Source organism: Papaver somniferum, chromosome 8 (assembly GCF_003573695.1).
Source record: "Papaver somniferum cultivar HN1 chromosome 8, ASM357369v1, whole genome shotgun sequence".
Classification (NCBI taxonomy): Eukaryota; Viridiplantae; Streptophyta; class Magnoliopsida; order Ranunculales; family Papaveraceae; genus Papaver; species Papaver somniferum.
This window is the reverse complement of record NC_039365.1, coordinates 158,659,512-158,686,479: the sequence shown is the minus strand read 5'-3', so window position 1 is coordinate 158,686,479 and position 26,968 is coordinate 158,659,512. Positions and strand designations below refer to the sequence as shown.

Sequence of the window (26,968 nt, the reverse complement as noted above, 5' to 3'; positions counted from 1 at the left end):
AAGCCATATTAACATATTTAAGTGAGAACTGAGAAGAGTACAAGAAAGTGTGAGTTGAAACGAAATTGAAAATAGATACTTATAGGATAATGAATTTCTGCCCATTGGATGAAATATACTAGGCGAGTAATCTACACCTGATGGTCAAGTCTAAGCCGCTAGCGGTTAAGAGTTGACCGCTCGGTGTAGTTTTCATCGAGCGGTCGAAACTCCACCATCTAATAGAAACTACACCTCGCCTTGCTAAGTGATATATTTGCTACGTAGCCGGTTTAGTTGGCTAGTTTTCCAGCTTCATAGTTTGCTATGCCCATATGAATTAGCCTAAGCGGTTGTTAGTCTGAGATTAAATTTCATATATGCACGCCAATTCACTTGGAAAGGGGGCATAGTTTCACAACCAAGTGCCATATATTTATTGCCGCAGTAATGCGATTTTGCACGTGTTTCTGTGATGCAATTAAGAAATTATTGTCCCACTCAACTCCCAACCCACCCACATCAAGAGAAACAAAAGAAGGGATAACATGGTAATTGAAAGAAACAGTGAGTCCATCAATAACCCACAGCCAAAGGTAGTGTTTGGACCTGTTGGTTGTGGAGGGGATGAAAATAATCAAGGAGTTGCTGCTTTTGGCTGTTATTTAGTTATCAACTCCTTCAATCTTCTTCATAACTGATTGTTCTAAAGATGGGTACCTCTAATCTTCTTCAATCTTCATTTACCCATCAATCTCTTCTTCTTAACCCTTCTTCTTCTTTCAATTCTCAACCATTCTTATTTTGTTCCCAAATACAGAAGAATGTTAACAAGAAACCCAGATTAGTAACCATGGCTTCAATTCACCATGAAAACCCAAATGAGAGTAATTACTCTAAGAGAAGAACTGTTTTGCTTTTGGGGATTTCAGCTCTTCCATTTTTGCAACTCAAAGCAAGGGCTGATGCTGCTGAAGGTTAGTCACTTTGGTATTCTCTTACTGATTTTGCTATATGAATGATTTTAAGAACTGGGTTTCACTTATTGAGGAATTTTATCAAAGGGGTTTGGTTCCTGTTCTAAAATTGGTGATTTATTTTCTTTGAGGTTCATACTACTGTCTTTTGTTGTGATTTGACTTTTGAGAGTCATATTTAGTCTATTAAATGCATAACTTGATGGTGAAATTGAGCTACATTGGGAACAAAGAATGATAGATTATAACATGATTAGTGAGTAACTACAACAATTGTAATCAAACTATATCGAACGTATCCCTAAAGGTCATAGAGTCATTAGAACATGTAATGCTGCTAGAAGTTCGAGTTTCCTCACATAGTGGAGAATTGAAAGTTATGTTCACGTATGCATATCTTGGTATTAAGCTTGACTACTGCAATTATGTACTTACGTACTGAGGTGTCAGGACAAATGGTTTAAGGGTAATTTTAAATCACCACCATGGTGCTCTGGGAACACTAATTTGACTTAGGCTCACTCCCTTCATAAATTTTGCTTCTGAGATGATGGATTGGTGCAAGGTATAGATGAAAGACGTTGCATCATTGGATTTGAGAAATTAGTGAACTGCTTTCCAACGCAACATGAGTTTTCATTTTTGGTACCGTAGCAATATTGTTCTTAATTGGATTTTACCCTCGGATTAATGCTGCTTCACTGACATTAAGTTCATATTTCTGAAGCAGGTGATATTATTGTGCCAGGAGAGAACCAAAATGTGGAGGTGAGAACTTTTGGCATATCCCCTTCCTTGAATCTAACAAATTTTATGGTTCTAAAGCTTCTCACTTTGCTGGTGTATGTGGTTAGGAACTAAATCAAGGAGACGCGCCAGGAAATCCGTTTCTATCTCTTTTAAACGCTGTCGGTATAATGGGTACAGGTGTTCTTGGGGCACTGAACATATTAGGACAGCAGGAAAAAACAACCGCAGAAGCAACGATTAAAACTGTAAGTAATTTCTATACCTTCATGACCAAGTTACCTCATTTAATTTAATTTCATGTTGAAACAGTGATTGTCGACAGGTCAGATCCTTTTGTGATCCATGATATGGGTGGTACCTGTTGATAATCATACTGGGACTTACAAAATTTCTAATTTGACTTTTCATATAGAAGATTTTATAAATATGTGAGTAACTAATAGGAGTCAGTTTTAACACTTCCGTCCGATATTTGAAATGCAGCTGGAGAACAAACTGATAGAAAAAGAAGCATTAAAGGATACACTAGAGAAGAATTTCGAGAAGAAGCTTCTTAATGAAAAGGAAGAAAGAGCGTATCAGATGAAAAAGGCAGAGGAGGAACGGTTCTCTTTATCAAGTCAATTAAGTTCAGCAAAAATTACAATATCAGGCTTGCAGAAGGAGCTTCAAACTGAGAAAAAGCTTGTTGAGGAGCTTCAAGTTCAGATAGATAGACTTCAGAATGGACTTAATAAAGCTGCGGAAGAAAAGAATCTGCTGGAAAAGAATTTAAAGGAGAAGGTCGACTTGGTTGATGCTTTGCAGGATAGGATAAATTTAATCACCTTAGAGATCAATGATAAACAAACTCATCTTCAGAAACTAGAATCTGCACTTGCTGACAAGGAATCAGAGTTTAAGGATTTGGGTTTTGTTTACATCCAAGCTAAGGCAGAGCTTGCAGAAGCTAATGCCAACATTAAAGTGTTGAATGAGACGATTCTCAAGACTCAAAAGGAGCTGGATTTGAAATACTCCACAGTGAATGATCTGAATGCAAAAATAACTGCTTTGGTTGGAGAAAAAGATGATGTTAGTCAAAGATTTGAATCTGTTCAAGAAGATTATCACAATCTGAAAATATCTTCCGAAAAGAAAGCAGCCTTGGATGCTGATCTCTTGGCAAAAAGAGAGCATGAACTTGACCAACTGCAAGAAAAACTTGGAGTTGCTTTGCAAGATGCGAGTAACAAAGACATATTGGTTTCCGATTTAACCCAAGAAAAAGAGAATTTGGTGAAAATGCTGAAACTTGAAGCCAAGCTTGTTGCAACGCTAAGAAACGAGCTGCAGGTCACAGAGGAAGCACTACGGATATCCAAGGTTGAAGCTTCAGATTTGTCGGAACTACTACAACAATCACAAAAGTCATGCGAAGACCTCTCTTCAGAAATTTCTAAGAAGCAAGCGGAATTTGATGAAACTAGTAAAATATTAAAGAAAAATCTTGAGGATGCGAGATCAAATTCAGAATTCCTGTCAAATGAACTAGCTTCAGTCAAGACAGCGCTGAAGAAAACCAAAGAAGAATCTCGAAGTGTGTCCGAAGAGCTAAAATCTGCGATAGAAACTCGTGAAGAATTACAGAAGGAACTGATTGAAGCTTACAAAAAAGCAGAAAATTCGGCCCGTAATTTGGAAGCAGAAAGAAATACCATTTCTTCTTTAAAGAAAGAACTCGAAACATCAGAGAAGCAAGCCGCGAGTGTTCGAGAGTCAAGGAAGACTCTTGAAACTGACTTAGAGAAGGCCACAAAAGCACTCGAAGAAATCAATAAGAACATATTAATTCTATCGAAAGAACTCGATGTTGCTAATTCGACAGTTTCTAACCTCGAAGCTGATAAGGAAACACTCTACAAGGCACTGATGGAGCAGAAAAACATTTCCAGTGAAGTTAGGGAAAATGTTGAAGATGCCCACAACCTCATCATGAGACTTGGACAAGAAAGAGAAAGTTTGGAAAAGAGAGTGAAAAAACTTGACGATGAACTAGGGTCAGCTAAGGGTGAACTATTGCTACTACGGGATCAAATAAACACATCAAAAACTCTTAGTGAAAATGGAAAAGAGAGTAACAAAACTGAAGGAAATGCAACCGTTGCTGTGAAGAAAATCACCAGGAGAAGAAAAAAAGCTGATCCTTTGTCAGAAACCTCCAAATAAATTAGTAAAACTACATACATTCCTTTTGCTTTTCCCGGTTCATCATGTCGTGCAATTTTTTATTTGTTTATTGTTGTCCAATGTGTGGGAAGCAATTTTTTTCTTTTTGGGCTACTTGCGTTTCCCCTGCCAACATCGCTAATTTGCGTTTCCTCCCAAAAAAAAAATGAAATTAGTGTTTCCTTCTATAGTAGCTTTTCCATCCATTGTTCGGTTAGTTGAGTCAGCAATTGTGCTCGCGTGTCATATATTGTACACGTGTAAACAGAAGTTCCCGAAATACCCTCCATAAAAATTTAATCAAACGGATGTGGATAAAAATGGAATAATGAATGGTGGAGATTAACATCAACAACACCATCTTCCTCCCTTCACATCTGCAAATCCGCAGACAACCACGACCATCACTATTTTTTTCACAGATGTTCACTTTTCTTCATTGAAAATTAATCTATAAGCTAGACATCCAGGCTATCAACTCCATCAATCAAGCCAAATCCATACTTATCTATTGTAAACTCATGATCGATTCACATAAAAGAAAAGAAAAAACATTTCGTTCCAAAATCAGTAGATAGCCACCATTAACAACCCATTTCAGTTCCGTGTTCACTAGTACACCTTCTCTGTCTCTGAAATCAAAGTCAAACATAACCCATGTCTCCATATCATCACAGCTTCGTTAACATTCTCAATCAAACCCAATCGCAGTTTATAACATTAATCCCCAAATCCTGCTCAAACCCTAGTTCTCATCCACTTTTCTTCCAAACCCAAATCCAGCACAAATTTCTCTTATTCATTCCATTTCATCTGAAATAAAGAAAGAGAAGAACCAGCTGTTGGTTCCAATTGGAGGATAAATTGGTTTTTCTTCCCTCCTAATACTATTTTCTTCTTCTTCTGTTGCTTCCATGGCTGTTTAATCTCAGGTTTCAAAATTGGAGAAATAAAGTTCCCACAGGACCAATTCTTCATATCTTTGAATCCATCTTCTTCCCTCACCTGAACCCATGAAAGGAAATCAATCAATTTTAATTTCACCAGCAGCAACTCTATTTCCTTGTTATTCTCAATTTTAATACCACATGAACCCTAATTATTCCATTGCTGAAATCAACTCTCACTGCTCAATCATCCCTATTCCAGAAACCCATCTTCCATATCTTGATTTTAACAGCAACAGCAATCGATTCAATCCTAAATTCATTTCATAAGTTTCAGAACCCTAGCTTCTCTGCAAAATTTCTTTCATCTCGATCTATTGAGAATTTGAAGGCAGTAGACGATAAAGAATGAGTTAGTCGAGGGTATTTTGGAACCATCAAAAAACACGTGTACAATATATGACACGCATGTACAGATGCTGACTCAATTAACCGTGCAATGGACGGAAAAGCTAACGATAGGAGGAAACACTAATTTCATTTTCTTGGGGAGGAAACGCTAATTAACGATATTGGCAGGGGAGGAAACGTAAAGTAGACCTTTTTTTTTTGTTTATTGTTGTCCAATTTAGCAAGTTAGCAACAGTACGACTTTCATAGTGTTGAGAAAGGCGACGAGGAATCCCTTGTACTCGTTTTTGCTTGTTGAAGTTGTGAAGTACAGAGGCCGGTGATCACAATCAACTCTACGATCCTCCTCTAGTCTGGAAAGCTGATGACATGGGTAGGGCATTGAAGAAATTTGCAAAATAGTGGCTTCTGCACTACCGTGGCTGCTATGTATTTTGTTTTGTTTATTTCTCCAGCTACACGCTTCTCCGTCTTCATTTTGTTGGACATGTGTACATGCAGCCTATTTCTCTGGATGCGGGTGTCGATTTCTCCCATCTGTAGTCTATTGATTTTCCATCTGAACAATTGCACCTCGATGGATGTTTCCAAGGGACAAGGGAAATCTGGTGCTGGTGTTAATTTATCGAAGGCATTGCCACCTCTTTGGGATCTACCCGCTACTCCAAATGAAACGTTTGTCTAAGGTTAGGTATTTCTCCAAATCTTGTATCAGATAAGGAGAGTAATGCACAATATACTGAAAGGGAATGACATTACCTAAACAGCTAAACCAATAGAAAAAACATTACTACATCTATTGCTGCATCATCTACTGCAGCAGGCACACAACACATTGTTCAACTCCAAAATATCCAAGGTACTCACCTTAACATTCACTACAAATTCAGCTCAACTATATCATTTCTTAGCGCAGCATTGATTAGCTTTCATCGCAGCAATAATTCGAGCCTCCTACTCCCTAACTTTAGCATCCATGGCAGCAACGATTCGAGCCTCAAACTCATTAACTGCAGCATTCATTGCATCCATCATTCGAGCCTCAGACTCACTACTTTTTTCTTCTGAAAAGCAAGTCATCACCTCAGCGAGCTGATCCTCCACGGGCCTGGACATCTTATACTCCATATATGCAAGGAAAGATAACCCGACCGAGAATGGGTTGACGATACCATCCACCACTTTATAATAGTTGGTCCCTGCTTTCCTGAACTGCACAACAAATAAAATAGTTGCTCAAAGAAAATTCTATATCTATTAAACCAATACAACATGTCTGTGAGAAAAACTCAAATCCTGTGCAATGAAGATAATAGAGAGCAGAGAACCACATAAACTCTGACAAACGTCATCAGCTCAAAGCCACAGAGAAACCACATCTCAAAGATTTAACAGACAAGTATGCATAACTAGATTAAAGGTATTCATGTAAACTTAGAGCAGAGAACCATATAAGATCTGACAAAGGTCATCAGCTCAAAGCACAGAGAAACAATATCTCAAAGATTTAACAGACAAGTATGTGTAATTAGATTAAGGTATTCATGTAAACTAAACAACACTTCTCTTAAAAGGTCGCTCAACCTAGAATTCAGAAACCAGGAGTACATAAAAGCGGGTCAATACAGTAATAAACTCAGCCTAGAGAAGATTAAGAAACAATCTCACAAAATATTCCTTTTCCATGTAAATGCCAGTTAATCAATTCCATGAAAAGTATGCAACACAACCGTGAGAAACACCTACCTTACCATACTTCAGTGAGATGGAAGATGTTGCTCACTGATTTCAAGCAGTGAATGCTGCCCAGACAGTGAGTAAATAACCCTTTTTCGAATCAATTACTGCTTCATAATCAGTGAGCAACATCTCTACCTTACCGTACTTGAGAAATACAACCATGAACCTAAACAGTTAACAACAAATGCAGGAACAATACTGGATGGCAAAGTCAGAAACTCAAATAGACTTCTACTCAAAGGAAAGGATAACTACTAATGAAAAAATGACTAACACAGCTACTAAGATGATAAAATCGCCGACAAAAAAGCAGAACAAAATCTCTTACTTGCAGCTTATAAAAACACCATTGAATAACTTGACAATCCAATAATAAAACCAACCTAACCCTAAGAAGCATACATGAAGCCGACAAAAATAAATATTGTGATCATAGTCCTAGCTGAGTCCAAATACTAATGCATGTTACTGTTTATATCTTTTGATTCCTAAACACAGAATTTGAAATCGGATAATGTTGTATAACTGCAGGTGAACATGCATATGATCCAGTACTAGAACTAAATGTCTTTTGAAGATGCAGATAACTTGAATTTGCATATGATACACCTCAATGTGTTTGGTTGATGAGAGGTACTGATATTGCTAGTAATACCTCTTAAAGCATGACATGTACCAACAGCACAGTATGGTAAACAAAGTGAACAAGCATATGATACAGTACTGGAACTAAATGTGTACCAGTTCATCGTTCAATGATTTGTGGGCCGAGTTTGCAGAGTATCCAAGCCCACCACCACCTGTGGCACTAGAAAGCCTCTTTGGTTGAGCAGAAAAGCCTGAAAAACCAGGCCTAAACAATGGCTTTGGAGTCGATGTCCAATGCGACTTGCACATAGTCACGAGAGTCCTCACTCCTCAGCGACATGCTACAAAAGCAAAATCAGCCAGTAAAAACTGAGATATATCATATGCAAAAACTCAAAGATAAAGATATAACACAAGTGGCCAAAGCAACACACTGAGGTACAACACTATGGAAATTCAAAGAATCAATTGGCTATGGTCTTCATCTTCCACGCTATGGTCTTCATCTTGTCAAAAATACAATGCCAAGAGCCCGACGAACCAAGCTTGACTACAGAGGACTGTGACCCACATTGCAAGTGAATTTCAATAACAATGTGTAAAAACAAGGATCGGCTTACTGAAGATGCAAAAGGCATGGAGAAGAAGTCTGATTTACAAAATTATGCCCATATAGGAAAAATAACACATCATGTGAAATAGCAGAATAACAAAAGAAAGGGCAGGGACAACATTTTTCTACAGAAGGTTATTGGCTCATAGAACAAGGAACAGCTTACTAAAGATGTACTCCCTCCGTTCTTTTTTAATAGACCAGTTTTGTTTTTAGCGAAATTTAAGGAAATTAAAAGAACTTATCATTGAAAGTGGTCCTCATGACACTTGTCAATAAAAGAAGTGAAGTGAAATGGTTTCCATGACACTTGTTAGCAAAAGAAGTAAAGTGAAGTGGTCCACATGACACTTGTCATCAAAAGAAGTTAAGAGAAAAGTGGTCCCAAAAAATAAAATAACATTTGACTTTCCCAATTAGGAAACTGGCCTATTTTTTTGAAACTTTTATTTATAAAAACTGGCCTATTAAAAAAGAACGGAGGGAGTAAAAGGCATGGAGAAGAATGGTCTTCATCTTCCACACTATGCCAACAAATAAAAACCCAACTAAAACCTAATAGAAAGAAGCATTTATATGCAGAAAAGAAGAAATCAGAGAGCAAGAGAGAAAGAGAGAGCCATACCTGATGAGATGAGGGCAAATATTTGAAGCAAAACCCTTAAAATTGACCCAAATCAAACCTTTAACCAAGAGTACCTTAGATGAAGAAACAAATTACTACCCTACTAGAGAAAATGAGAGAAAGAGAGACAAATTTCAAGAGTTACCTGAGATTAAGAAGCAAATGAACTTGAAGTGTACTACACAGCTCTGAAATTTGGGCGTCTTTTATGCTCGAGCACCCAATAGGTGGGGCAGGGGTAAACCATGTTTGGGGGAGTCGAGTCAAATCGGCTACGCAGAGGACTCAATGAGTCAACTCGGATAAGCAGTTGACTCCCTGAAACTCAACTGTCAAAAAAAAAAAAAAAAAAAAACCTCAACTGAATGGGTCCAGTTACTCTGAAAACTCAACTGAACGAGTCCTGTTAAACTCGGTCAACCAGCTGTTACATTATAATCCAACTAGGTACTAAGTTTTCAAGTTTCACAGGAACAACTTAGTAGTCTTTCTAAGAATAGGGTCGAGTCGACTAAGAAGAGCAGACATGAATGCCGACAGAACAGCACGAATCATGTCTCCAAATAAAATGCTTAGCATAATTTGTTACTTTGAGTTCTTTAATCCCTGGAGGATACCGGAGTATGCATCAAAGATACCACACCTCAGCTGGTTGCTCCATCTCAGCACAAATCTTAGAAGCCACTTGAATCATTGGCATGGCATAGGGGAGATACTTTTCAAAGTGCTTACCAATTGCAATCCCAAAATCTCCAAAACAGGAAAATATTAGGGGAGTCATAGATGGATGCATTACACCAGTGGACAAGCCAGTGAGAAGACGGGACATGATACCATCGCAGAAGGGTAGGATCTTGTCATCCAAAGCACGGCACATATCACCGACAACCTCCACAGATACGGACAAAACCTGGTAATCTCTGACATTCTGCAAACCTTTTTCCAAATACTTGTTGAACATTGGCATGTACTTGCTGAATTCAGGACCTGTGACATAAACTAGTCCCCTGATAGAAAATATGGCCTCTCGACGTACTATAGAGCCGCCGCTGCAAAAGAAGTTGAGCAAACAACATCATAATCTCATCCAAAGACTGAAAAATAAGAAATGTGCATGATGGTGCTGCCATTCACGGTCATTTCTATTGAAAAGGTAGTCGCGCAACTGAAAAGGTTGGCGGCTCAGGTGAGTTGACGTCGGAGGTTCTAATAAACTCTAGGGTTTCTTTTGCATACTATCGGGTTCCTTTTCAAGATGGCCGCTGTATGGTCTGCGGAAAATGGTTTTCCCTATTTTTCTCCTCCCTTTCCTGTTTATTACTCTGCAATTCCATATTCTTCTACCTATTTTGCTCAAGATAATCCATTAATCAAACCAATTAAAATCATTTAACCTTGTTTTCATCTAAAAAGGCAAGGTTGTTGTCTCTGGTACCACAATAGATGCTGGTTCTAATTAGGAAATGGTGAGGATTATGAGCTGGAAACCTTGACCCCGGAATATCAGAAACCTATTAGTTAATTTACGAGAGGCATTGTCATTCGAATGAAAGCATAGGCATACAGACATTACGCCAGCCTTGTATCCCATACAATTTGCAATGGCGGACTCGAGATCCGCACCTGAATGAACTGCCTGAAAAATCAAAAACCAAAAACTATTAGTTGGGGAAACATGCAGTAGTTGACACTAGTAAGTATTATGAAAAGAACTCAAAATGGTAAGACCACTTGTACTTAATTAATCCCCTAAAACAGCATTCAAACAAACCACAAATTTATACATCTTAGAGAGTTCGTTTGGAGCTCCACCAGTTACCTTTGAACCACGAAGCAAGGGGAATTGCCAATTATGTGCAAACAAAAGCCTCGCCCTAAAGTTTCCAATTCAGAACCATTGCTTCCACAGTTCTTCAGGAAACAATATATATCATAAAACAACTCTGACCCTAAAATAACCAAAATCAATATGATATCTTCTAAACTTTCCACTTCGAATTTCTTTGAAATAAAATTCACCTAAACCGCCACAATGTCAGTTTTGATAGGAAAAAAACTGAATATCTTCCGAAACAATATCACAACCAGGAGGTTGGTTGGAGCTCAAACATAGTTAACCTCATTAATGTCATTTTTTCTCTCTCAATCCTCGTGTCCAATTAGACTCTTTGTTGAAGAGCTCTTCATAATACCTATTTGTTTGTTTAATTTTTTTTAGAGCTTCTTCACCATGCACAATACCATCCAGCACAATACCTCATAGTTTCGTTTTCCTTTTCCTAGAGCCTTCTTCTTGTTAATATATACCAAGCTTCAATTATTAACCTTAAAAACCCTTAAGCCTGATGGATCTGGGCTCTTACTTGTCAATCTTTAGGCAACCTAGAACAAGAAAAACATCATAGAGAGTCAAATCAAGCCATACATTATGCGCATGCTTATCTATAATTCTTTTTTAGAAAGATTGAACTCTCTAGAATAAGATTTGTAGATTTGTTAAGAAAGAAAATAATGGTTCTAAAGAAAATACAGAGAAAAACATGAGACGTAAAAGAAAATAATTTGTCGATTTGAAAACTTGATAAAACCTTCATATTACATCCGTCTAAACTCCGGAAACACACATCAGTGTACTTTTTTACAACTCATTCGAAAAAGCGATTTTTAGAACAGTATTGTAACTAATTTGTTAAGAGAGAACATTTTATTAGATTAAGTTTGATAAAAGAAGACATGTAAATCTGATACCTAATCATTCCAACAGTGCGAAAACATTATATTAGAAGACAGAAGTTACTACAATATATTTTCGTATTGCTTTTTAAAAGTTGTCGAAGAACAATGGATTTGATGTGTTGTTAGATAACAAAATAGTATTGCCAACAAACTTACTGCATGAAAATTCTGATCAAGGAACTCCCCCGAATATAAAAACGGATAGAAACCGAAGAAAAATAGTCAAACTCCATGAAACCAGATCCTAGAGATAGATATGCCAGAAGAAGAACAAAGAAAAGATTCGGGATGAACTGCAGAAGAGAAGGGTAAGTTAGGCAAACACGAAACCCGAAAAAGAAGAAACCCTAGTCTTCTTTTATCTTAAAGATAGACAAAAATAGAAAACTCCTCTGACACACTTATATAATGATCTCCGGTTCCCGCACCCAATGTATTATTTTAAGGCAACCTGTCCACCGACCCTTGTGTGATGATTCCCAGCTCCGAGCCTTGTATATTTTATGTCATTCTTTGTAGGGGTGCATAGATGTAGGAGTGCAACCAATGTAGTTAATATCGAATATCGGTTTATCTCGGCCGGGACCGATACACTGGTACTTTTTATATCGGGATATTATCGTTGAAATAACTATTCTAGATTTAGAGATTATAATTTTATATTAAACATTTCTCCACACATTTTCGGATAAAATATAATAAATAACATCAATTTTATCAAAAAAACAAAAGAGTAATTTTAGTAGACTTGCTTCGAAAGCTACATGCACCTCTACTACCATCCGGAAGACTTTCTTAGCCAAAATTACCCTTAAACTTTATAGAAAACGGCCAATACCGTCTCATATCAGGAAATGTAGGAAAATTTCGTATCGACCGATACGGCCGATATTTGACCGAAACGGCCGATATTCGACCGATACGGTCGATATTATCGGGCGAATATCGTATCCCCGATATCCTTCTTATCGTATCGTTCTGGGCCGATATCTGAAATATCCCCGATATATCGGCCGTACATTGAGTGCAACTCTAGTACCTCAACGGCAAGATGGGAACTTCCAGTATTCAGTCTTAGATTCTTGCAACAAGAAGAGCACAGACAATAACAATCAATGCTTGAAAAAAGAAAGAAAACAGTTATCCGTATTGTTTCAGTACTTGGAGCATCCGTATTGTTGTTGCAAAATTCATGATTGACCGAAAAAAAAAAATGCGACCAGGTTGCTAAATTGGCAAATAGCTGAATTGTTAAAGCCAAAGGTGGCAACTGAATTTGAAATTGCATGCCCAATATGGCTAACGCCCTTATTAGATGTGTACGCGTCTGGAAGGAATTGTAAGCTGTGACTGAATTTAAAATGCTTTTTTAGGTAGCGTCTCATGCTGGGATGCTAATTATATTTCCATTAGCTCCACGGTTGAAGAACGAGTTTCTTCAAACAAACGCTGTTATTTTACTCATGAGAAACGGGTTTAACAAAACGACCTGATTTTCACTTAAATAGAGTTTAGGTATAGCAACCCTCACCACCACGCCGGCAATGGAGAAGCTAAAACACAAACCAAATATAGCTTGCAATTTAGCAATTCATGACTGCAGATGCTCTTGCAGACGTACATTTATTAGAAACTTCTCCAATAGAATGTATATGAAAATAATGTTGGAAAACGATTAATAAAAAAATAATTTTTTAAAGTTTTAATAAAAAAATTATAATTTATTGTTTTCTTTTGTGAATGAAACTTTTTAGTCCCACATTGTGGAGTTTCCAATTTTTAGTAATTTTAAGAAACTATTTAAACCTTTTAGTCATACATCGGGGAGTTTTTCTTCTTAAGTTGTATTTGTCAATTATATAAACAAATTCACTACTTTTGTAAAATTTATGGGAAAGGGGTTGCTCTATATTTAGAGGGACCACCAAGGGAAAAAAATATTTTATATTATTTTCTCAAGCGTTCGAGATTTTCCTTTATGGTTTTTTCGGAGTTGTCAAGCTCAAGTTGAGCATCTACTACATATGTTAGTAGTAAGTGTATTAGGTTGTTTTATCCTGGAGATATCCGTCCTGTGAGGGCTATAGCATCACTCTTGAGTGTAGTCGGACGCTAATGTCTTAAGGGAAACGTGTTGAACACGTGACTCACTCTGTTTTTTCCAAAGTTTTGCCTTGTTGCTGTTGCGGAGATATGGAGAGCTCATTCGTTTCATCAAATCGATCACTTCCATTATAAAGGAGCTAAGTATCAATAACTTTTGCTTATTTGATTTTTCCTTGTTTTTGATTATTGCACACAACAATCTTAAGACATTAATATTTGTAATAATCAAAAATGGTTGGTTGGTTTGTGAATCATGGATGTTAATTGTGGAGTGAAAAACAAAAACGAATTTTTGGTCAGCTGTAGAGTTTCGAGTTTATCTCTTAACCTAGAAGGAATTTCGATGAACCCTTTTGACACAACGTAGTAGACATCCTGATAGTTACCCACGTAAAATTTAAGAATTTTTGTAGTTGTAAAAGTATCTTTTTGGTATTTTACAAAACTGAGAAACGTTCCTGAAAAATTCTGATGGGCAGAATTTTGTTGTTAACTAAAGTAGTTTTTATGGGGTAACCATGAGGTTTTTGATTTGGTGGATCAAACGAAGTTTATAAATCTAGATATTATCTTCAAAACTCATATTTTATCTGAACTAAGGTTTGTGAGATATGGTGTATTAGGTGATTGAGAAATTACCGTGTCCGTGGTCAGAGTATAAACGAAGTTTGTAACATGTAATTGAAAAGGAACATGGCTACCAGGCGCATGTGGATGAACACAAGTCTTCCAAAGCTGACAAAGGCGAGAACATCAAACACAACTCTAAGCATAGTCTTTATCATAAAGGTATGTTTCGTAAAACTGAATCCGACATTACTTTAATTAAGGGTGATTGTTATGTTTGTAAAATTCCTGGCCATACGGCAGTAAAGTGTAGACGACATAAAACCTTAATTAGTAGAAAGTTAATGCTAATTTAGTTGAAACAATATAGAACGAGTTCATTGACATGATGTCGGAAGTTATTTTAATAACCAATATGAGAGACTGGTGGGTGGACTCTGGAGCCATTAAGTATGTTTGTTAAAACAGAGACCTGTTCACCTCTTATCAGAGGATAAGGGATGTCGAGAAACTCTATATGAGTAACTCATCTGCGACAGAGGTTGCATAAAAGGGAAAGGTCGACCATAAGCTCATATCTGTAATATTCTCACACTGAATGAAGTTTTCATGTTCCGAGCATATGAATAAATCTTGTATCTTGTTCTCTTGAAGATGGTAAAAGATTGAAGATCTTAATTAAATGTGGAAAACTTGTTATAACTAAGGGTATTGATTTTTTAGGCAACAGTTATAGGACTTACGGTCTATATAAGTTTAAAGGAAAATCTAATGAAGTGAACATAGTTGATTCTTGTGCTTTCTTTTGTGTGTCTTTGAATGTTTTGCATGGTAGACTTGGAACCGTAAAATTATAAGTCAATGCATAAATTTCCTAGCATAGACTTCGTACCCAAATTTAGTTTGGATCTTGAACACAAAAGTGAAATGAATTTGCAATAAAATCTTTTAGCACAAATGTTCATAGTAACTCTAATCCCTTAGAATTAATTCAGTTAGGCCTAGTTGACATGAGTTCAACCCAAAATCACTATGGTAAAAGATGGTTTATAACTTCCGTAGATGATTGTACGAGGTACTATCTTGTATACTTGCTTAGGGATAAGGATGATGCCTTAGAAGCCTTAAGATGTATAAACTTGAAGTTGAAAACCAATTAGAAGCCTTAAACATGATAATTGTATCCTTAAGGAGATAATAATTGCCATGTTGATTAGTTCAGGATTATCTGCGGTCTTGTGGGAGGAGGCAGTCCTCTTAACTAGTATATCCTGAATATAGTACCCTTAAGGATCAGATGAAACTCCATATGATTTATGGAAAGGTAGATGACCTTCTTATGAATATGTCAAAGTGTGGGGGTGTTTAACAAAGATTTTCATTCCTCTTCCTAAAGAACTAGATAGAAACCAAAAATGTTGATTGTGTCTTCATATAAGGTATGCTGAGTATACTTCTACATATAGATTTTTGGTTGTGTGTTCTGATTTTTCATACTTTGGTGTGATTTTTCTGACTTTGTTGTGAATACTATTACATAATCTAGGGATGCTGAGTTCTTTGAACATGTTTATTCTTAAATTTGTACCTCATTAGAGATGTGTTGTTGATCCCCTAGATTTATTTTCAAATAGTCAGAGATTATCTTAAAGGAAGATAAAGTTAAGGTTGAGCCTAAGAGAAGTAAAACAATTAGACTTGAGACTTGTTATGAAGCCGACTTCATAACATGCCTAGCTTAGTCTAATCCCTGGACTTGTAAAGAAGCCTTGATATCTACTGAAACCCCATTCTGGTAAGAAGCTTCATTTAGTGAAATGAACTCAGTCCGTCGGAACCTGACTTGGGAGGTTTATATTTTACCTCCAGAGAATAAGACCATTAGATGTAAATGAGTCTTTAAGAGGAAACATTAGGTATATGGAACTGTAGAAAAATATTAGGCTAAGTTGGTATCTAAAGGATATAAACTAAAAGCAGGTGTATATTTCCTTGATTCTTATTCACATGTGACGAGATTTACTTCCGTTGAGATGCTAATTGTTATTGTTGTCATAAACAAATTAGAGATACATCAGATGGATGTTAAGACATCTTTTCTAAAATCGTGAATTAGATAAACAAATTTACATAGACCAACCTGAGGACTTTGTAGTGAAAGGTTATGATGACAAAGTTTGTAAGTTGAACAAAATTTTGTATGGTTTATAAAATAAGCACGTAAACAGTGACATGGAAAATTTGATCATATGATAATGTGTAGTGGATTTAAATTAATGAATCTGACAAGTATATTTACAAGTAACTTGTTAAGGATGCCTGTGTGATTGTATGCTTGTATGTTGATGATATGCTTATACTTGATACAAACATAGATGTGATTAATTCCACTAAAAACATGCGCTGAATGGGAACGTTGACTTGAAAGACTTAGGCCATGTTGATGTAATCTTAGGGATGAGGATTAGAAAATAATCTAACATATGTAGTCTTAGTCATTCTCATTATTTGAATTTGTGCTTAAGAGATACAATCAGTGTGATTGTAAGCCTGCTTGTACTCCGTACGATTATTCTTGTAGACTCAAGAAAAAAGGGTAATGGAGTATCTTAACTTGAATACTCAAGAGTTATAGGATGTCTGATGAATTTAATGAACTGTAAGAGTCCAGACATTGCCTATATTGTGAGTAAGTTAAGTAGATATAATTTAGTCCAGAGCAATAGCATTCAGATGCACTGAGTAGAGTATTATGGTACCTAAAATACTCTATTACCTTTTATTTGATTTATCAAAGGTATCTTGCTGTCCTTGAGGGACTTTGTGATGTAAACTGGATAGTTGACTCAGAGGAGTCTAAGTCTACGAGTGGATATGTTTCACTCTAGCATCAGGGTTTTTTTATGGAAGATTTACAAACAAACATATATTGCTCAATTAATTATGGAATCTGAGAGTATTGAGTTAGATAAAGCACGAGAGGGGGCCGAGTGCCTAAGATGCTTTTTAGAAGACATTCCTCTCTGGCATAGGCCTGTGCCAGCTATATCTATACATTGTGTTAGCCAAGCTATAATAGCTAAAGCTGAAAATAACTAATCTCAATCGGCGTTATTTTCATTGATTGGATAAAGTCCAAGGAGAATATCGCGCAATCTTTGACGAAAGGTTTATCCCAAGAGATAGTTAAAAATGCATCGAGGGGGAAGGGGCTTAAGCTCATAAATTAAACTTGCCATGAAGGATACTCAACCTTGCTGACTGGAGATCCCAAGATCAAGGTTTCGAATGAGACAACTAATTTGTGGTGGGTAAAGGTAAACACTATCAGAGAATTTTATTCTCTGTCCCTTCCCTATGGTGTAGACGTGATAGTGTGACTGCATGTGAAGGATGACTTTTAAGAAGTCTTAATGAGTTCTATAGTTTCAATTTAAGATTGAAGTGGGGTGTAGCAGTAACACTCTTTATGGAAACTCACCTATCTGAATGAGGAAGTGGGCCGCTTCCTATGAGAATATGAGCTTTGATTCTCTAGAGCATTCTGAGAAACAGGATATGTCCAGGGCCAAATTGGACAAAACGGCACGAGCTTGGCAGCAATCTTGGAGATATCACCCGTGGTTGTTATCGCGAATTACATCAAATGCTAGCAGTTCAAGACATAGTTCACTGTCTCTAGCAAGTAATTCCGGTAATATCTCACTAAGCAAATGTTCAAGACCTCATGGACACCTCTGCCTAAAATGGTATTTCCTGCGCTTTTTATGTGATTTTCGTTTTGATGGTTTTGGTATTACTGGAACTTAGGACCTAAAGGTCACTAAGGGTTCACTAGTTCATGCTTTTTCACTTTGGTGAAATATACCTATAGTCTCACCATGTGAGAACTAAAGATGAAAGCTCTCAATACTATTATGATTTATGCAATCCATAGTATGACCCTAGGGTCAACACACTTTTGTGTGAGGGAGAGGACGTAGAAATGACTAGTATGATTTCAACACTTGCACGATCAGTTTGTTTGGATCGTGAGGTTGGGATGTTGATTTACCAAGATCTATTTGTGTTTTCATGTTTTATTGAGTTTTCATTCATATGGGGGATTGTTGGAAAACGATTAATAAAAAAAATAATTTTTTAAAGTTTTAATAAAAAATTATAATTTATTGTTTTCTTTTGTGAATGAAACTTTTTAATCCCACATTGTGGAGTTTCCAATTTTTAGTAATTTTAAGAAACTATTTAAACCTTTTAGTCCCACATCGGGGAGTTTTTCTTCTTAAGTTGTATTTGTCAATTATATAAACAAATTCACTACTTTTGTAAAATCTATGGGAAAGGGGTTGCTCTATATTTAGAGGGACCCCCAAGGGAAAAAAATATTTTATATTGTTTTCTCAAGCGTTCGAGATTTTCCTTTATATTTTTTTCGGAGTTGCCAAGCTCAAGTTGAGCATCTACTACATATGCTAGTAGTAGGTGTATTAGGGTGTTTTATCCTGGAGATATCCGTCCTGTGAGGGCTATAGCATCACTCTTGAGTGTAGCCGGGCGCTAATGTCTTAAGGGCAACGTGTTGAACACGTGACTCACTCTGTTTTTTCCAAAATTTTGCTTTGTTGTTGTTGCGGAGATATGGAGAGCTCATTCGTTTCATCAAATCGATCACTTCCATTATGAAGGAGCTAAGTATCAATAACTTTTGCTTATTTGATTTTTTCTTGTTTTTAATTATTGCACCCAACAAATAAATGTCTAAATCCATAGAAAATAGGCCTGGTTTTCACTTTAAATAGAGTTTAGGTATAGCAACCCTCACCACCACTCCTGCAATGGAAAAGCTAAAACAGAAACCAAATATAGCTTGGCAATTTAGCGATTCATGACTGCAGATGCTCTTGGAGACGTACATTTATTAGAAACTTCTCCAATAGAAAGTATATGAAAATAAATGTCTAAATCCATAGAAAATAGATATTTATTTCTCCTAAAATTCTTCTCCAATGGTAGATGTGTGTGGTATCGTAGACAAAACATTTTTTGAAATAAATTTCCCTACAAGGTTATAATTTCTTAAATATCATGAGTAAAAAAATATTTCCAACCCATATATTACAAATTTTTTCCGTTATATATGTGTGACGATGGATTTAGAACATTTTTATATTTATTGTTTCATTGATTTTATAGGATGATGATGAGTTGGATGAGAATACAACTTTTTAAGTGACTGTCTAGTTTTAGATATCAGCTTTGACATCCTCTACCCAAAATTAAACCATCTCATCTACACATCTATTTCAGAAGTCTAGGATTGGAGAAGAATCTACATCGTTGATGGATTTAGACATTTTGCTTGACATGGACTCCATTAGAAAAGCTCCTATGGGGAGGGCCCTTCCCGTTTCGTTAGGCGCAGCTAGTTTGTGTGTAAGAAATCTGTTTTGAGGCATAAGAATCTATAAATTATCAGCTGAATCTAGATAAAACCATAGGTTCAACTGATAATTTGAATATGTCTCAAAAAAATTTTGAATATGCCTCAAAACAGGTCTCCTCTGTAATGGTGCGCTAACACGACTGGAAACGCAAACATCGAGCGAGAAATCCAAATCCACCAGGTTAGTGGAGACCACATCAAACATGTAAACGTAATTGCTTCAGGAAAAAAAAAAAAAGGTAAACGTAATTACATTTGTACAAGAACAAGACACCAATTGAGCCTCGTTGCTCCACCTCTAAGTAACGGACAGTGGTCCAGTCAATTATACATATTTTATTTGCCCAGTGGTCCCATCTCGTAAAATCAAAATTTAATACTCCTTGGGGTATATGGTTTCCGCAATGCTATTCAGCGAGCCGATCTCCTCGCCACTCTCCTCCCTATCTGACGTGATTAGGCTACGTGTACATAAAGTTAAATCCACGTGATTATTTCTTTCCTTTTTTTCTTCTTTTCTTCTGTACTATGTGTTCTTCCCCTAATCCCCTCTCTTTGCCATCCCAATTCTTATCGTATCGATTTCAATGTCTTTACCCTCGTAACATAATTCCGAAATCTTTACTCTAATATGCTTTTAATTGAGTATGATTTTCATTTTGTCTGGTTTTATTATGATTACAATCATTATGGATCTGATAATGAAACTCATCTTGATCTCCTTCTAGTAAATTAGAGATTTCCTTGAACAAATAACATCTTAGCATGCTTCAAGGAAAAGAAAAAAACATCTTAGCAGACTTACCTGCATATACGTTATTTGAAATTGATGGATTTGTGGTTAAGATTGTTATGGTCTTGTGTTTGAAGTAAATAATTTTGACTTATCTAAAAGAAATTGGTTATTGAAAAGAAATTGATCAAGAGGGTTTCTAATATAAACTCTTACTGATCGGTTGACACAAGTAGTGATATGCACGGATCACTAATCAGTTGGTTGATTTGAGATTAAACTGAAGGAATGGAAAATCTAAAGGTCAAGTATTTATTTAGTACTTGACTACTTGTTACTTTTGCCTTACAATCAGATGCATTTGAACAAATTTGAAGTAGTCATTTTACTGAAAAGAAAAAAGAGTACGAAACTATATAGTTTTCATCTCAAGTTTTGGAAAAAGTTGTCGCAATCTGGATTTGTGCTTTGTTGAAATTATTTTTTTTCTCTCTTTCATCACACATAAGCTCCCACGTCGGATAGGGAGGAGAGTGGGGAGCATTAAAGCTCGTTGAATAACATTGCCGAAACTACTATGAATATTTTAATTAAATTTAATACGTGGTTATACCTGTTTTATTACTTCTTGGTACTAAGATAAAAAGCGGATTAGGTAGCTCTTGATTAATTAAGTAGCTCTCGACTAATCGTTTTTATACAGTTAGCTTTTAGTTTGAAGCCCTAAACAGGATTAAAATCATAGCAACGGATGAGGCTCATAAAACAGGCATACAAACGAAGCTAGACCTTGCAATTGTGTTTTCAATGATTTGGTACTAGGAGGAACATTGTCCACCTGAATCATGTAGTTTAGGTTGCCTAAGAATTAAATGAAAGGAAAACTGTCAACCAATCGATTTACCTGAATCAGATTATGGCGTTCCTAAAAACATCATTTTCCCAGGCTGAAGGATAAGCCGTATGCACCAAAGATCGTTCCAAACAATTCCGTTTTTGTAACTTCTGCATTACCAACCGTGCAACAAAAAAATATATAAAAAAAATAAGGTTAATTGCCAGATCATGCAATAATATGTGATTGTCGTCTCTTTTTTCTTTCTTTTATTTCAGAAGCATATCTCTTGTTTAATCGCATAAGACTCTGTAGTCTGTACTAGTTTTCTCATTTTATTATACGTCTCGTCTCGGGTAAAGGAGGACGCGTTTTTCTCTCTTTTTACTTTTTCTTTTTTCTTTTTTAAAGAAAGACATTCAAACAAGAAACTTCATTGAAATGAAGATTACTGAAGATGTTAATGTTAATTCCTATTAAGGCAGTAATAAACAACTGACTATCAGAAAAATAAAACCAAAAAAATAAAATAATAATACTAAAGAACTGCAACTTCTCCTAGTGTTGTTTAGCCGATAGCTCTGTTCATACATTTGCTCTTATCTGTTTGTCTGGATTCCCTTCTGCATCCATCCATTTCTTCTCTACTCACTGTAAACCTGAACTTATAATAAAACGCCATTAAGGAAATTCAGCTGTACCAAACCTAAATTCAGTTAGCAACACAGAGCAGGATTTTATGTAAATTTTGACACTAAAGCTGAAAACAAATGATCGACTATTTAATAACAGATTTCCAACCAAAAAAAGAAATAAGACCTATAGATGTTACCAAGTGGTATATGATCACTTCTACTAGGGAAATTGAATCAGATCCACAGTTTGTTGGAGAGGAATTGTGGTATTCTATCTCTGCTGCCGCAATTCAACTGTTCTTAAAACATATATGCTCTACCGCCAATCTCTTTTTCTTTCTCCGTGTAATCAAAAATCAAAAGTAACATTACATTTATCTCTATGGGTATCTAAACGTGTATTTGAGAAAGATTAATTCGATGTACACACATAAAATCAATGATTCAAAGTGGAAGAGAAGAAGAAGAAGAGAGTGGTTTCTTTTTGAAAGGAAAAATCAAAATCAACCTAAGGGAAATTTTGCCAATCGAAAATTGAAAAACGAGGAAAAAACACCAACCTCACAACCAGATCTGGATTCAAAGAAACGAATAAGAGAGAGAATATGAATATATGAGAAGAATTCAACGAATTTGCTTCCCCTTTACTTATTGCGTTCGAATTATCATTTACTTCGTTTGGTAGAGGAGTCTGCTAGCATGGGATGGGGCTCACACTGTAAGTGTGACTCCGCTTCTATTTAAGTGACACGTTGCTACTATTAACAGTATTTTGGTTTCTAAAACAGAATCAGTTGTCACCCTTTTTGATTACTAATTTGCCCCTGAAATTATGCCATCTCCCCTTTTTTTTCAAACACTAAGTGGTATGAGATCCCACGCCACACGACGAGTGTGACATCCCCTCAAATTAAATGAGATAAAGGCTTTGAATTAGAGCAATTTTGGAGAGGACAAGTGGCGGGATTTTATTGGTCGAAGCATTAAAATTTGTATTACTCTATGTTTACACCCTGTATTTAACTAGTCGTTTGTAATACCATTAGCAAAAACGTGGGTGGACAATATTTCCGTCATCTTTTGTGTCTAAACAATTTGTTGCACTTGGTTTACACTGGATACTTAACTGGGCGTTAAGTAATGTCGTTGGTGTGGACAACACTTACCTCGGGATCTGAACCTAACTAAGATATCATCATATCGTGTTCTTATTCACATATCGGAAAATCTAATATAGAAAATTTCAGGACCCATATCTTCCTCTGCAACACATAACCCTAGATGTGCCTCCATCTAATTCTTTCTTCTCTCTTTTTTCATCCTTTCTATCTGGAGCGTACTCTATTTGAGTAGCGATGGCTACAACGGTTTCGTTTCTGAGGTTTTAAGCCTTCGATCAGTTAATCCTTTTCGATTCCATCATATTTTCAGTTAATTTCGACAGCGAGAATTTAGAAGCTGAAGATGACTACCATTGATTTTTTTTGATGTATGTGGAGCTTACAATGGGTTATAGAGTTCTCATGATATATATCATGAAAATTGGTTTAATTTCGATTGAATAGGAAGGGAAACAAACAAAGTTTTCACGATTATTATGAGAGTTCCAGAAATGGTGAAGATAACTGATACAATTTCAAGAAGGTATAAAAATCAACAAACCCAAACTAAACTTTGTTTTGTTGTTATAGATGTTACTATTTAATCTCAATGCAAATTAGGGATTTCAAATTTGTGGATTTTGATTTTGGTTTTGAACTTTGGGTTCTCAATTTGGGGATTAAATTTTGAAATTAGGTTTTCATAACAACCAGGGCAGAGGAAATATGGAAAGGTGTTAGTTTACTCGAATCACATGCACCAACAAACCTCCATAGGTAATCACAAAGGGGGTTTAATGAGTTGTAAGTATAAGCTTTCGATACATTTATGCTTACAATTTTAATTTTGTTTAAATTTCTTTCAAAGTGTATGTTTAAATACTTAAATGAATTATTTGGTTCGATTTGAGCACGGAAAAGTCTTTCTTTAAAGGAATGTGACGTACCATGTGGGGTTTACTTGGTTAGTGTTCTAATAATTTATAGTGCTTTGATGATTTATGACTTATCTGATAATTTCTGGATATCACAATCAATATCAAAGGGTTAAAGTCTAAACATGGGGCTTGTCCTTATTAATAGTGAACCTCATAACACCTACCCGTATCTCCGTTGTTATACCAAATAATAGAAGAAAATGGCAGTCGCCCAATTTCAACTAACTTTCATGTATGGGTGGCTCAATTTTATTTTTGTTTTCACCTAATGATATTGTTAAAAATCTAGAGACATGTTTAACAACACAGTCAGTAGATGTGGTTTTATTTTCCATGTTTGTCCAATGAATATATTGATAACGGGTAGGTTATCTTAATTCTTTTTTGTACTCTTTTTTAAATCTGTAACTTAGAAATGCAATTTTCACTATGCAATAGTTAAGTAAACGTGGTAAGAGGAAATGTATGTAAACATAATATATGTATACAAATAATCTCTAATAATAATAATGATAGTTTCTCGTTAGGATGAAGAGGGTGTTAACATATATTTGCAAATTTTGTGCAGGTAGGTCAGGTAGGTAAGACAACTTAACCATCCTATCAAGGTTAGAATTGTGGAGAGGAGTATATGTGGTCCTATTTCAAGAATAGAGGTATGTCATTCTCTTGCATGCATTGCAAGAATACAATTGGGCACCTATTGAAATTTTCATTTGACAAGGTATGTGTGCTTTTGATCTCAAAAAGCACATAGCTTTTAGCAGGTACCATCTTTCATCACATGCTCCAACTTTTTAGTGAATTATGTTTTTTATTTTGTGAGTTAGCCGGTTTACTTCTTTTTTTGACTTCTTAGATATGTGAATTCTTCTTTTCTCCACTGCCAAGTCGCGGACTCATCTCATCTCGCCTCAAACAGTCGGCATAAGAATTGATTTTGTCTCGCTCTTTTCCTATGGTAATTGATTTATCGTCTAACTTTTCGTTTCAAATGCCTGATAGATTTTCAAATGTTTTTTTTCTATAATGCTTCTCATGAGCCTATGAAAGGTGGATTAATGAAATTTTCTAAGAATTTTGATCTTCGATCCAAAAGATACTGAAGAAAACATACTTTTCCCTGTTTTTCTTTGTATAACAGTGTTCATGACATCCATTTTTGGATTTTGTGGGTTTGAAGTATTAGGTACTGAATCACATACCTTCATCTGAGAATCTGATGTCTGAGAAGGTGAAGCTAAAGGAACTACATGTCAAATTGGCACAACCTATTTTTCTGCAAAGTTGAGTCATGGTATGGGCTATTCATGAAGATCTGGATTATATGGTATCACATTGGTTTTATATTATTTGAGCAATTAGTCTTCGTAAATAGGTGTACGTAAATTTTGAGCCTTTGCACAACATTAAGTTTTTGGACATGTTTTATCACTAATGTTTGGATGTTTGGTTAAATTATAATACAATAAATTTTTGTGTTTTTTCCATGATCAGGATCCCATCCACAGTTTTTAAACCCTTAAATCATAATTTATATTGACTGCTTATGTTTTTGACATATTTATATGACTAGATAGTGAATTAAGATGTTATGGAAATTGATTTTGATAATTGTAGCAATACTCACATCAATCTTGATATTTTTCTGGAGAAACTTCTTCGACTAGTTTGGAGGATAAAATGGAATTTTATCTGTCTACTGGAAATTGAAATTCTATTTCTAATGTTTCAGGTACCACATTTTGTCTAACAGCTTGCTCCTCTATGGTGTCATCTTCCACATTGACATGTTATTATTGTGCTTTTACGGGTCATGAAATCTCTAAGTGTTACAAGTACAAACATAAAATAAGATATGTCAATAAACTTCAACGGAGAGCAAATAGATTAGAAGACAAACTCAAAATTGTTCAGAAGTCGTCTGAGATATGTAAACTCATCTCTTCTCCAAAGAAGTTAATTTCCAAAGAAAATATTAGATCACTAGAGAGAAAAAACGGTCTAAACAGTCTGAAAAACAGGGTTTTTAAGAATTCTATTCAAGAAGGTTACGGTGAAAATATTATTGTTCATCCCAGCACAACTTAATTGTGTTGTTTGTATATCTTGTCTCAAGTGCCTAATTCAAAAGAGACAATAAATTGCACACTTTGGGCTTTAGGAAAAGAAAAATTGTTTGTCTTGTTTTTTCTTTTTGGGTTCGTTTTTCGCATGTTTCGAATTTTTCAATATTTTCAATATGATATTGAAAGGACTTTCACTGTTTGATCAATAAAAGAGGTTTAAAATCGATAATTCTGCCTTCTTTAGGATTGAGAATTGTGCGTACGATAATCTTCTTATTATAAAGGTTCTGTAACCTTATATTCCTTTTCTTTCTCTGAAAAACTCTTTTTTATCACGAGATTGCTTGTTGAGCCTGATTTGTGAATTCTTTCACAATCACATACTTTCATGGAGACTCCAAGCATCTTGTCTTTTATGAATTCCTCACATTCCTCCTTTTTCTTTTCAGAGAAGAGGGTACTGGAGATTTATTTTTTCCTTCATGATTGATGGATTAACAATCATATTAACATCTTGTCTTCTGATGGAAAAAATGTTAATATGATTGTTAAACCATCAATCATTAAGGAAAAGGATAAATCTCTGGTACCCTCTTCTCTGAAAAGAAAAAGTAGGAATGTGTGGAAACCAAGGGCTGTCCCTTCAAATCTTCAAAAGTTTTCTGGTGTTCTTGAAGAGTTGAAGAATACAAGAAATGAGATTCAGCAAATAAAAGCTATTGTTTTTAGGACTTTTGAAATTCAGAAGGCCCCGGTTCTCCATCAGTCAAGAAGGTTTGTTGGAATTGACTCCTTTCTTCATGAACCTTATGTTTTAATGGCTGTTGACGACAAGGAGTTCAGGGACGATAAACAATTTTTCAAAGGTCTTAATGTCTAGGAAACTTCTTATGAGAATTGATTCTTGTATTTTAAAAAGGATAACTAGGGTTTGGAATAGCAATTATTGTGAGTACACATAGCTATTTCCAACGATTTTCATCTTGCAATGTTTTTAGATTTATTCATTTAAATTCTAAATTTTATTT

General features: G+C 35.7%; 2 protein-coding genes across 18 annotated transcripts; one reads left to right on the top strand and one right to left on the bottom strand.

Moving 5' to 3' along the window:
• The first annotated feature begins 556 nt into the window (after positions 1-556).
• LOC113303686 (MAR-binding filament-like protein 1-1) lies at positions 557-4,104 on the top strand. Of its 2 annotated transcripts, none has more exons than XM_026552746.1 (4): positions 557-956; positions 1,687-1,724; positions 1,811-1,951; positions 2,190-4,104. In XM_026552746.1, the coding sequence occupies exons 1-4, from the start codon at positions 692-694 to the stop codon at positions 3,912-3,914; spliced, it is 2,169 nt and encodes a 722-aa protein (XP_026408531.1). In that variant the 5' UTR covers positions 557-691; the 3' UTR covers positions 3,915-4,104. The 2 variants fall into 2 exon arrangements, with proteins under 2 accessions (XP_026408531.1, XP_026408530.1); XM_026552745.1 differs by having other exon boundaries at positions 1,684-1,724.
• Positions 4,105-4,397: 293 nt separating this feature from the next.
• Positions 4,398-22,491, bottom strand: LOC113303688. 16 transcript variants are annotated; one of them, XR_003337677.1, is made up of 9 exons: positions 21,790-22,489; positions 21,268-21,368; positions 11,671-11,807; positions 10,598-11,160; positions 8,924-10,414; positions 8,779-8,852; positions 7,694-7,881; positions 6,080-6,424; positions 4,398-5,871 (listed from the first exon to the last, which is right to left on the bottom strand). XR_003337677.1 is itself a non-coding variant. In XM_026552747.1 (3 exons), exons 2-3 carry the CDS (start codon positions 7,847-7,849, stop codon positions 6,167-6,169), a joined length of 414 nt encoding a protein of 137 aa, XP_026408532.1. In that variant the 5' UTR covers positions 7,850-7,881; positions 8,779-8,911; the 3' UTR covers positions 5,950-6,166. The 16 variants fall into 16 exon arrangements, 1 of the variants encoding a protein (XP_026408532.1); XR_003337684.1 differs by lacking the exon at positions 4,398-5,871 and having other exon boundaries at positions 5,950-6,424; positions 8,924-9,827; positions 10,402-10,414; positions 21,790-22,490; XR_003337683.1 differs by lacking the exon at positions 4,398-5,871 and having other exon boundaries at positions 5,953-6,424; positions 21,790-21,857; positions 22,031-22,491.
• Between the last annotated feature and the right edge of the window lie 4,477 nt (positions 22,492-26,968).

Excerpts from the sequence above, each read along its gene's own strand:
- LOC113303688 (XM_026552747.1), bottom strand. The coding sequence starts at position 7,849 with ATGTGCAAGTCGCATTGGACATCGACTCCAAAGCCATTGTTTAGGCCT. Across the intron at positions 6,425-7,693 it reads AATCATTGAACGATGAACTG|TTCAGGAAAGCAGGGACCAA; the intron begins GTACACATTTAG and ends TTTGTTGTGCAG.
- LOC113303686 (XM_026552745.1), top strand. The coding sequence starts at position 692 with ATGGGTACCTCTAATCTTCTTCAATCTTCATTTACCCATCAATCTCTT. Across the intron at positions 957-1,683 it reads AAGGGCTGATGCTGCTGAAG|CAGGTGATATTATTGTGCCA; the intron begins GTTAGTCACTTT and ends ATATTTCTGAAG. Across the intron at positions 1,952-2,189 it reads CAGAAGCAACGATTAAAACT|CTGGAGAACAAACTGATAGA; the intron begins GTAAGTAATTTC and ends TTTGAAATGCAG.